This window comes from Thamnophis sirtalis, unplaced genomic scaffold (genome assembly GCF_051295495.1).
Source record: "Thamnophis sirtalis isolate CommonGarterSnake01/CBP01778 unplaced genomic scaffold, rThaSir2_p1.2 scaffold_5, whole genome shotgun sequence".
NCBI lineage: Eukaryota > Metazoa > Chordata > Lepidosauria > Squamata > Natricidae > Thamnophis > Thamnophis sirtalis.
Window position 1 is genome coordinate 116119504 of NW_028261385.1, and position 12725 is coordinate 116132228.

General features: G+C 36.2%; 2 protein-coding genes across 3 annotated transcripts in view; both read right to left on the minus strand.

Moving 5' to 3' along the window:
- Window positions 1-1137: 1137 nt before the first annotated feature.
- Window positions 1138-2205, minus strand: LOC148045604 (uncharacterized). Its single transcript, XM_087715153.1, has one exon. The coding sequence runs from the start codon at window positions 2203-2205 to the stop codon at window positions 1138-1140; it is 1068 nt and encodes a 355-aa protein (XP_087571279.1).
- A 6909-nt stretch (window positions 2206-9114) lies between these two features.
- Window positions 9115-12725, minus strand: part of LOC148045605 (pericentrin-like) — an 86438-nt gene continuing 82827 nt past the window's right edge. For both annotated transcript variants that reach the window (XM_087716700.1, XM_087716698.1), the window contains exons 38-39: window positions 10980-11089; window positions 9115-9459 (exon numbers count right to left, since the gene is read on the minus strand). In XM_087716700.1, the coding sequence (XP_087572826.1) occupies window positions 9434-9459; window positions 10980-11089 (136 nt within the window). In that variant the 3' untranslated portion in view covers window positions 9115-9433. The remainder of the gene's footprint in view (window positions 9460-10979; window positions 11090-12725) is intronic.

A 12725-nucleotide genomic window follows, 5' to 3' on the forward strand; every position in this document is an offset into this window, starting at 1 on the left:
TAAATAAAGCAGCAGCAAGGTTTGATAGTGCTATCACTTTGGACAAACAGAATAAGCAAACAATTATTTTTTAAATGTGTCCCATTTCTTGGAATCATGATTTACATTTTAAAAATCTTTGGCCCTCACATGTCTCTAGGAGTGGCAAATCATTGTGACCATATGGTGACGTATTGGGATGTTTTTTGTTTTTGTGGAGTAGGGGTGAGGGGCCGCCAGTTTGGCAGGCCTGTTCTAGGATAACCCCTAGGCGTTTTTTGTACTGTCATTTCTTTTTCAGATTTTTACAAACTAGATCTGGTAGCCAAGCAGCTTCGTGTTCAAATATTAACCAGATTAACACCCTCCCCAGTTTTCCTTTTTCTGTATTTTTCTATTTGTTGTAATCTTTCTAACAATACATATAATATACTGAAGGAAAAAAATCTGTTTCTTTAGTAAATATATCCTGCCCCTGCCTACAGTCCATCCCTCACCATCAGCCAGAATATTTAATTGCTCATGTGTATGGATATATATGTCAAAAGTTATTTAAGACTGAAAAGATCTTTGAGTAGTGCCATTTAAATTGGCAACCTTTTTGAATGCCTCAGATATTCTTTTCCAGAAACTAATGTGAAGAAGAAAGAGAAACATTTACTTTTTTTATTTGGAACAAAAGCTGGCTAATAATACTGTAATCATTACATTTCTGTCTCTTAATGTTATTATAAAAATGGATCCGGTTGTTTCATGTTTCATTTGACCACATACTGTATCTAGGTTCCTGAAGAAATGCACTTGTCTATTCCATCTTCTTATATTAGTCAGAGCATTAGCAACACCCTGTGACTGCACTGTGGTTGCTGTACTTACATCTGAAGAAGTCAGCTTCAGTGGGTGAAGATTGCAATGTGGATGAGAACTTTTAGCCAGAACTCCTAAGACATTTAAAGTCCAAATTATGTTGAAAGCATTTTTTCAGCCTCAGCTGATCGATTGACTCAGTACATTACCCCCCCCCCCCCATGAACAGGATAAGAGGGAGAGATACTTGTGTCCTCTTCACACCTTCAGAATTGCATGTCTGAAAATGATTCTAATATATAAATTAAGTAGCATATTCAAGCACAGAGTTTCCTACTACCAAATATTTAATCAGTTTTGAGCATTATAAGAAACATCACTATCCTCATTCCAGCGTTTCTCAGCCCTTTTCTTTCTGTTCCTTTCAGCCATTACAATGGCAGCCACCACAGTTACAAAGACTGTAAAAGTTATAACAAGAACTGTCACTGTCTCAGCAGTACAAAGCTCCGTATCTACAGCTGACAGAGGCAGATTTCTCAAGAGATGAGGCTCCATGCATGTCATGTTATAATAATCATCCAAGATCAGTCTCCTAACACTGTGCAGTTTTGCAAAAACTCTCTGAAGATCACAGTCACAGAACCAGGGATTGTCTGAGAGTAAGATGTGAGTTCCAGGGGTTTGCAGAGATAATAACGTTTTGAATTTAATGTGCTCAATTTTATTGTGGATCAAGTTAAGTACTGTAAGGTGGCTTAATGGAATAAAGGCTCCAGGAGCAATAGTTTTTATCATATTACCCTCCAAGTTCAGGATCTCTAAGTGTTGTAACATGGAAAATAATCTATTATGTAGGGCATGAAGGCAATTGTTTTGAAGGTAAAGTTGCCTCAAGCGAGTAAGACTGCGGAAAGTCCCCATTTCTATGGAGGAAATGTTGTTATTTTGCAAATTCAGCTTCTGAAGGTTTTCAAAGTATTGAAAACTCTTGTACTGTAGCTCCTGCAGTTTATTGTAGGCCAAAATAAGTTCACTGAGAGAAATAAGACCCACTGAAAAACTGTTGCCAAGAAATGAGATATCATTTCTACCAATATCAAGCTTGTGGAGCCTGCCCAATGAAATGAAAGTTCTGTCTCTAACTTTGTGGATGGAGTTGTTGCTCAAAAGGAGAACCTGCAACTTCCACAGGGAACTTAGAGATTTCCAAGGAATAGAATACAAGTTGTTTTGAGAAAGGTCCAAGTGTTCTGCATCAGGGGGAAATGTTAGATTAGACACCAGAGCATGAACTCCTGAACAGTTCACAAACTTTGACCCCTCTTTGCAAAAACAGATTTTATTGCAGGCTTGATAGATTTTAGAATCACTGTGTGAAAGAGCAAACCAAAGCCAGACTAAGTAATGGAAATACATTTTCTGCCTTATTCTGTACTTTTGTTGATTCCTGTTGAGTAATACAAATAATATATATATTAGAAAAAGTTGCACAATGTATAATTAAATTTTAACTACAGGTAGTCTTTGACTTATGACCAGAATTGAGCTCAACATTTATGTTAAGTGAGAAATTTTTTAAGTGAGTTTTGCCCCATTTTATGACTTCTTGCCACATTTGTTAAGTGAATCACTGCAGTTGTTAAATGAGAAACATGGTTAATCCAACTTCCCCATTGACTTTGCTTATCAAAAGGTCACAAAAGGGAACCCCAAGACACTGCAATGAATATGAACCAGTTACCAAACCACCACATTTTGATCATGTTATCAAGAAGATGCTACAACAGTCATAAGTGTGAAAAATGGTCATAAGTCACTTTTTTACAGTGCTGTTGTAACTTTGAACAGTCACTAAATGATCTGTTGTAAATTGAAGACTATATCATGAGACAAAGCTGTCATCTCATTGACATGTCTCCTGTATACTTAATAAATTGCCAGGCTGTCAAGTCCTCAGCAGTTTCCACATATTTTGAGTTAGTTTAGTTACGTTGTTATTATATTATTATTGTTATGTCTGCATGTTAAGGCTCTTCAGCCCATGACCTGGCAGATTAAAGTAATGAACACACAACTAAAATGATTGATTGTCCAAGGGAGCAGTTGTTTGTTGTTCCCATTGCTCCCAATGGCACTAACAATCAAGATAACATCTGATAGAACATTCAAAATAGGTCTCTTCATTCTGCATTTAGGATAAAGCACATTTTGTTTCATCTGCATACCTACATTTTAATGCAAACATTGATAACTTGATAGGTTTGGGATACATCTTTTAAAAAGCACAATGGGTATTAGTGTAAATATTTTTCATGTATTTTTGATAATAAGAGAATAGGTTACTCACTTATAAGCAGAAAGAAATGAAATATGAATTAAGGAAGAGAGGTTTGACCATATATTTCCTTTAATTAAAAACTGATCATTTAAGAGACAGTTAAGTAGTAAAAATTAACTTCACTTAACTCAGTTAAGTGAACTTTACTCAGTTAATGTTTAATAGATATTCACTTTAATGCTTCATCATAGGGATTATGACAATTTAAATTAAGATTTTTATTTCAAAATTCTTATTTTGTAGGACATTTCTGACTTAAAACATTTCTATACTGTTTCAATCAATAGACTCACAAGGTAGTACAAAAGTTTAATATAGTTTAAGAAGTTTAAAATACTTAGACATACAGTATACCATTTACCAATTGGCAAACCACAAAAAGTTTATTTAATCCCCTAGAGAAGTTGCTAATAAGAAGATGCCAGTCTACTTAATTGGGAGATGTGTGTGTTAAAATAGTATATGATGATGTAAGGAACAGCTTCATCTTAAACAAGGTAGACCTTAAGATAATTTCACCTGATGAAGAATGTGGGTTTTCTTTTCCTCACATGCACTGAAATATTTTCTTTAAAACATTGAAAAGATTTCATTAAAAGATCATGAGTTTTGCTTGAAAGGACATCACTTCAAACCCAAGATATTTATATTCTTTATCTTCAATTGATAAAGACGCCTCATATTGCAAAATAGGAGTGGGCAACCTACAGCTTCTAAATGTTTGCTTTGTAATGTAGCATCCATAAAATACTGATAATTATTGTAAACATGGGTTATCATTTTGAGATGAAAAACATGGAAACCAGTATTGAACTGTAGAAGAGGTTCCTGAAGACCTTATTCTCATTTTACATAAGCATAAGTTATTTTGAAATAGCCCTAAATTTGTTTTTAACTGAGACTGCTATGACAAAGATCCACAATATATTAATTGTGTATCATCTCCCAGAAGTGTAGTAAATTATTTGTGTTTTTAATGTATGAAATGTGAGAGTAAACTGTCATAGCACTTGTGTATGAATGGAGAAATCTAAATAGTTCAATTTTTTCCAAAGTAAAATTACCCATGTTAAGTTGAAAAAAAATTAATGATTTTCAATCATTGTAGAACACAAAGATTATATTGACAAAAATGTCTTCCAACTCCTCACCTGGAACAGCACAAATGAAAGTATGCTTTTCTGTTGTTTTGCATTAGTTTGCCTTTTCAGCAACTTTCACTATTTGTCATATCCAAAAATAGCAAAAGCAGTCTTACCTTTGTTGCAGCCTGAGACACTCATAAAGTGCATGTTTCAAATGTCTTTTGAAGGATAACCGCTGGTGGAAAATGTATAGAGCTGAAAGGATTGGCTGTCATTGTGCTAAGGCAAACTAGTTGAAATGTGTGTGTCTGCAGAAGCATCAGGTTAAAAAGAAATTAATAATTTAAGCAGCTGCAAATGAACATTTATGCCTACCACCTGCTTCTTTTAGTAAATACTGATACTCAAATCATCTTGTAAGAATGTGGAAATATAACAACACATTTTTCTTGTAATATATTGTGCTCTCTCCTATAATACACCGAAAGTGGATATGGGTGCATATTTTAGATAGTTACCCTTATATGTATTGGCAAGGTATCTAAACAGACGTGTGAAGCAAGTAATGGAATAGTAAAAACATTGATTTCTACTTTGGTATTTTTGCAATACTGTATGTTAGCATGCTTCCCCTTAAAACATGAGTTTACTAGAATGTATTGTATTTGTATTCTCCAAACCCCATCAACTCATGACATTAAAATAAACAAAAGACCTTGTGTGTATTCTTGACTTTGACTTTATTCTTGAATATATTCTCCACCTCAGCCTTTTGACTGTATTTTTGAATATACATTTTCAACTTCAGCCCCCAAGTAATGCTAAGTTTGTTCTTTATTTATTTTAATATATCAACTAAAATTAACAGTTCACATTAATGCAAAACCTGCAGCATAATTGCTTCAGGTCACAGCTACCTTGTGTATTTCTAAAAATTGACGAGCCTTTCTTTAGCATACAGCAACTAAAGACTTTGAACATATAGCAGCTAAGCAACCTAACCAAAGGCGATGCCAGAGGATGCTTGCCCATTATTACACCAAGCTTGAAGGAAATGCAAAACAAGTGATTTGTCAAGATTGAACTGCTTTGCTTCTTTCAAACCTTATCGCTATTCAACCTGCCAATGAACTGGGGGGAGGAAGGATGGAGTGCTGAGAATTTGTGCACAGATCAAGAGAGTCTGGAAACCATCACGGTCACCATTGAAGGTGTTTGAGAAGAGCTGGACTGTTCCCATTAAGAGAGAATTTGACAACTAGACAGATTATTTGGGTATTAAAAGTTTCTTTACCATGTGGAATGGGAAAAAGGAATGATTACCCTTAAGATTAGTTTGCTAATCTGTTTGCTTCACATAACTAAAACAAATGAAACAGGATATTGGTATCAATACCCCCTGTGGGGAGGTAAATGAGGAATGAATGTCATGCCTCTGTTTTGGGAGATTGTGTACGAGGCCTACATAACACAGGAAAGGGGTCTACATGACACAGGAAGGCCAGGTATTTGGGGATGATCGATAAGTTGGCTAAGAGTATAAAAGACTGTAAACAACTGCCCTTCGGGGTTCAGATTTTGCTTGACCAATCGCTCCTGAACCTTTGCGCAAATAAACCTCTGACAAAGAGCTGGTCTTGTCTCATTTTCTGCTACACCATAACAAAAGGACATCTCATAATTGGACAATGTGATAGGGTGGGGAGAAAGGGAAGCTATTGTTTAACTAGGCAAGCATTTGCACAGATAAACTAGAGCTGGTTTTGATTCTTCAGTAGCAAAATGGTGTATCCAATAAAGTTTTACTTTTGGGAATTCAAAGTTCCCGAAAGTGTTTACTTGTTTTGGGTTTGCTAGTCGGACAGTTGACATAATTGGCATATTCTTTCAGCTTTTCCAAGATAATCTTGTATCTCATATGCTACAATAGCTTATTGTAAACATCCAAAATATAACCTATAATTAATTTTAGATCAGTGATCTAGGACAGTGATGACATGTGTGCCACAGGTGGCATGCGGAGCCATATTTGCCGGCACGGCAGCCCTCAGCTGTGGCGCACACTGAGCAGCTGATTTTCAGCCTTCTGAGGGCTGGAAGAAGCTGTTTTTGCTCTTCCCCAGCTTCAGAAAAGCCTCCGGAGCCTGGGGAGAGTGAAAAACAGGCCTAACGGGCAAACTAAGTTCAGGAATGAACTTCCGGTTGACCCATTGGGCCTGTTTTTCATCCTCCCCAAGCTCCAGAGGTTTTCCTGAAGCCTGGTGAGGGTGAAAACGGCTTCCCCAGGCTTCAGGAAAGCCTCCGGAGCCTGAGGACAAAAACTCTCCCCCACTTGGGGGGGGGGCTCGTGTGTGCATGCATTGGGGGCTCATACGCATATACGCAGGTGGGAAGGCACGCGTGCACATGAAATAGAATGCGCACGCACAGTTTGGCACACATTTAGAAAAGGTTACCCATCACTGATCTAGGATAATCCTTTTCTCAGTATATGATTGAAGTTTGTATGGAATTTCCAGGTAAACTAGTTTTCTTCCATTGGCACAATAAATACAGGTTTTGTTAGTTTAACCCATAATATGTATATGTATGAAAGGATATAGGTCAGGGTCATCAGACATTCCAGAGGTCAGAATTTCACAGGCAGAATCTGGGTACTGGATTGGACCTGGGTACTTGAGAGACTGCCTGCTGCTGATCACCTCCAATAGACCGATTAGATCCCACAGATTAGGCCTCCTCCGTATTCCATCCGTTGGCCAATGCCGTCTGGCAACCACCCGGAGGAGGGCCTTCTCTGTGGCTGCTCCGGCCCTTTGGAACGAGCTCCCCGTGGAGATTCGAACCCTCACCACCCTCCAGGCCTTCCGCAAAGCCCTTAAAACCTGGCTCTTCCGACAGGCCTGGGGCTAATGAGTCTTGTCCCCCCCCTCGAATGGTATGGTTGTTGTGTGCTTTTAAACTATGGTATTGTTTTTGTCTGTCCTTTTATTCCTTATTTGTACCCTTCCCCCCTTGACTTGGGTTGTGAGCCGCCCTGAGTCCCCTTCGGGGAAAAGGGCAGCATAGAAATATAATAAATTCAATTCAATTCAATAATCCACACAAGTGTCACTTGAGTTAGAGATCAAACATTTGTTTCCAGCAAAGGAACTTGGATCAGATCTGCCTCTTAAATCAGGCTGCAGCCAGCTGCCACTAATTAAGAATTATTTCCTTGCTTGGCAAAGTTTCATAGAAGTGTCTGCTCTGCTTTCCTCCTTACTGACTGGGTGCAGACTTTACATCCTCCTCCTCCTCTGACTTTTCCAGCTATTCAAGTGTGCATGTTTTTGAACAGCTTCATGTGATTGATTCCTGGATACTATCATTCCACAGGTTCAGTTCGAATAGGTTCGTCGTAATCAGATGCATAGTCTGAATCCTGGGCCATGACACACTAGCAAATTTTATTTGAATCCTACAAGTTTGATGTACCTCAAAATCTCTGTTTCTGCTATATGCATATAATTATGGGTTTGATCTACATGTATTGGGAGTACAATTGAATTTATAGAAATGTAGCTATTTTTAAAAGTTAGATCTAAGTGAAGAGTATTACAAAGTTGTTTCTATTGTTTCTACTTTAGTTATTTAAGTATTGCTATATAATGGATTTCAAACCCTTTCTCACCAGGTAACACCCCCCCCCCCCAACAAGGTGTTTCTGAGAAATCAAAGAGGAAATTATTTCTCTAGGCTTTATATTAATTCTGGCTAAGATTGTTAAAATTATGCTTATAGAATTGGAAATTAGGAACAGGCCTTTCTATTAAAATCAATAGAAAAATGGCATATTTTCATCCCATATGATACAGAGGCAATCACAGCCATACTTCATGCTCTACTGCACCACTTACGTATGTCATACTGTTCTATGACTGGAAAATCTGTTAAGATTCCAGAATGGAAGAATTTGTACATTCTGTTTAGGAGATCAGTGTCCAGAGAAAATGGGAAAACTGACAAAATATTATGCTGAAGTGTGCTTAATTTTTATATATCCGTGAGCTCTAAAAATCTATTTCCTCGTTATATACCATTCAATGACAATAAATCTACTAGGAATATACTAGAATAGTTTAAGACTATGATTTGTTTAAACAAACCAGTATCCACATTTTAGATTGGTCAGTTTGAAACAAATCATAGGGTGATTATTGCAATTTCCATTATCTCCAAAATAGTTTGTAGGTGATCTGCAAGCATTTTAAAACTTACTGATCTCCCAAATGTTAAGGAACAAAACTCACTGCACATCCAAACACATACTATCCATTACTTCCACAAAACTGCAGCATTTCAAAAACCTCCTCTGTTTTTAACATAGTTTCAAATACTCTGAAGCTGAGATAAAAGTAAATTGTTCCAATTCTTGAAGTCAACAAATGTCATGAGATTACCTAAGCTTTTTAAAGAACTGGCAACAAAGTTAGTGGTGAAAACTTAATTAGGTTCTTTAAATTCAGATGACAAAACAAAGTAATCAAAATCAGAACTGAAAGTTCAAACACCTCGCCCTGCAGGTGGCTGGCTTAGAGAAAAGGCTGATAAATTCATTGGAGGGCTAAGATCATCTCACTGAACCATAATTCATAGCATGATATTGAAAAAAATCATTAATATAATCCGGATTAATGCCATATACAAGACTGGGAAAGTATCTTGTGATTTCCAGTCACACATTCATTTTCAATGAGAGAAGCTGGCATTAGTAGCACAAGTAGGACCACTATTCTAGAATATTAATTAATCTTACTGTTCTTGGAAATGTGGATAAATTAGCAACTACAATCATAAAGAAGTAAAATCATTATAAGTAAGTATTAGAAACATATTTTGAATAAGAATCTGCAATTCAATTGAACTTTTTTTTAATAAAAACATACATTGATACTTAGCATTAATAAAAAAGGAAAGCTGTAGTTGCAAGCTTCCCAGTAACTTTGATAAAAAACAGAATATTGTTTTATATGAAATATCAGTATAGAAAGCAAATTCAAACACAGAAAGTTTTTTTTTATAAAAGCTGATGCAAAATTTATCACACAGAGACCCCTTTATTCAAATCCACATCAATGTTGAAAGATCCGCAGGGCATAACACTAGTAAGCCATTCACTGGTGAACAAAGCAGTGACCAAAGCACTCTGGTTCAGATTCAAGGCGGGTTCTCACTATGTTTAACACTTTTCTTCTGCAGCTTGTCCTAAATTCATACAAATTTAAATTAAATTTGTTATTTCACAAACTTTTGGAAATAGATAATATTGCAGTTTCAAAGTAATATATTTTAAATGGGATTTGAATTAAAACAGTATGGAGAATCTAACTTATAATTAAAAGTGAATCTTATGCTATAAAAATATATATTGAAATATTGGAATTTAAATAATGTATAAAAAGGACATACTGTGGTCTAATTTGCAAATAACAGTGAGACATGATTCTTCCCACTCCAATAATTTTCTAGTTGTGCATGCTGCATTCTGATTAGCTACTGCAACCAAACAGTTTTAGCTTCAGACTTTGCCTTGACAAGCCAGGAGTTCTTAAACTGTCCATGGTTTGTACAGATTTAGATCCTAGAGTTAACATTTGGGTTAAGCAGCATTTTGATTTTTAAAAAATATATCACTCAAGAAAGCAAACTACATTAAGACATTTTGTTCTTTAAGTTTCTAATGCTAATTCCTAAATGTAAGGTTAAGCTGCTAGAAAATTATGTTTGTAGTTCTATCTGACCAAAAATGTATATAATTGCACTGTTAAATAGCATAAAAGAACAAGCTTTTTATTGTACTCTTAAATGAAAGTGAATTACTGATATTGTGATATTACTTAGGTACCTAGGAATGTACATACTTAATGACTCTAATTGGGATTGGGATTTCCACTACTTAGTGATGCAGTCATTAGGCCAAATATCATGTAACTGCACCACTTGGTAGTGATACTTTTTGGCAATCCTGGTTGCAGTCATTAGGTCAGGACCTCACACTTCTTCTACCTTGCTGCACTCATTTCTACCTGAACTCCCACCCATTCCCTATCACCTCCCCCCCTTTTAGCCACTTATTTCCCTGTTGCCCCTACCAGTGGATTTCCCTGTCTTCCTTCCTGCTGCTGCTGAGGTGTCTCCAGCCTGGCACTTCATGAGGAAGCTGCTGATCACACACAGCCTTCCTAAGGCCTTGATGGCAAAGGTCAGCTGGGGACAGCAGGGGCAACTGAGCTGAGGACAGCTAAAAGAGCAAAGATTGAGGGAGATAGGTGGGTTGGGTAAGTTGAAGTATACCTTGTGGTCATAAATGTGGGCAGGCTCCCAATTGCTTAAATTTTGATCCTGTAACCACAGCTGGTCAACTTTGATGACCAGCTGTAACTACCAATCACTTAGTACTATCATAACTTTCAACAGTTGCTGACTGAATAGTAATAAGCAAGGGATACTTGTAATTTCAGTTTCATGGAGAAAACCTATACTAGTTTCATCCAAACTTGGTTGAATAATTTGCCTGGAATTTGCCTGTCATGCAGACAGAAGAGCTTTTATATGTTCTCCAGATGATAAAGGAGAATAGAAAATTGAATTAAACTTCTGAGTGTTCATTCCAAAGTCAGTAAATTGAATCTAGTTAAGATTGGACTTTATGTCAATATAAGATTATCAATTATGATTTAAAACAAGTTAAGGCTTTGATTCAGAATTTATCGATATGAAGTTACCTGGCAGAAGAATTCCTAGTCTTTCCTGAATTGCCTCCAAGTGTGCAATGTATTCAGTTAATGAATCTTCAGTATCTTTTGATGAAGTTTGTGAAATAAAACTGGTAGACCTGTTCAACAGAAAAACAATTATACTTTTCCTTAAAAAATATTACATATCTTAGAAAATATATAAGTAGAAAAATACAAAAGGATGTGACTTACAACTGTCATAGAGAGTATAATTTTATTTATGTACATGCCTTTGAGTTTGTGATGTCTCCTGGCAATTGTCTGCAAGACCCTGGATTTTTCTTTGCAATTTTTTTGAAGTGGTTTGACATTGCGTGCTCTCATTTCTATGGCTGATAGTGTGAGTAGCTCAAGGTCACTTAGCTAGCTTTGTGCTTATGGAACTCACGATCTCCTGATTTCTAACCTGAGACATTAGCTACTACAGCAAACATCACAGGTATATATTATATCAAGAACCATGATAAATACATATGGATCACAAAATGGAAACTATGAAATACAATAAAATGTGTCCATAGTACTAAAAGTCCATTCTAATTTTAAAATCCTGTGAAATCGAAATACGGACTTTAGGCAGAGAGAAACTCAAAATTCTGAATGTGTTACAAATCCATGTACAAATCTATGAACTGGGGTCTAGGAATAGGTTACAATATGAATTAAATTGTGTTGCCAGATTATTCTTAAGATATGAAATTATTTTAAACATTGAAGCATAGTCCTACAATGTAGTTCCATAGATCAATAAAACTTAGTATCTCTACAGCAATTAGTTAATTTAGCATATTTTGATGGAATACATGGCTTAGTAAACCTCGGTAAAAATATCACAGGTTGAAATGGGAACTGAACTTTTCAGATCTGTTTATTCCAATGTGCATCATTTTCAAAATTGTTGAGCTTTGTAAAACTGCCAGTAAATATGAAAAAATAATCTGACATTCTACATTACATTTCCAGCAATTTTAAGCAAATGAACTATCCATTTTAGCAATCAAAACTAGAGTAACAGCAATACAACTTATACCAATTTTCTCTAAGTATAATATTTTTTTCTTGAAATTCCCATTGCTGCATATAGATATATTACTGCATCTTAAATCCATTTAATTATACAGTCTTTGTGTAAATCTTGACTTGTTTGATTTCTAAGTCAGATGCTTTGAGTTGCATATTATAAGACAAATCCAATGCAATACAAATCCAGTTAAGTCATTAAGAATTCCCCTTGTTCTCCATTCTTTTAATCCTATATTACTGGTACTTGTCTGAAGACACTGAAACTAGTCCAGTGGACCAAGCCATAGTGAACTAAGAATCTCAATGTTTAAAAGAGGAATTGTCTTGGGCTGTATGTACAATATATAATTAAAATATATAAATGACATAATGATTTATACAATCTTGTGGAATTGCATTACTAGCTAGCCAGGACAACACGACACTTGCAGACTGTGAGGTGGACACACCTGATCTAAATTCATAATCTCTAGTAGTGGTTGCTCTTGATTTATGACCATTCATTCAGCAACCATTCAAAGTTACAATAGTACTAAATGAAGGACATACCCAGAAGTTGTAACAATTGCAGTCCCCCCCATCACGATAAAAAATGTGGGTGCCTGGTCGCCCACTCACACTTAGAATAGCAGGGAGGCTTTGCCTATCTCCTCACATCTATGCCCGTCCCCCCGCCCCCTGTAGTTCAGGATCCCTGTTGCCTTGCCTTCC

Excerpts from the sequence above, each read along its gene's own strand:
- LOC148045604 (XM_087715153.1), bottom strand. The coding sequence starts at position 2,205 with ATGTATTTCCATTACTTAGTCTGGCTTTGGTTTGCTCTTTCACACAGT.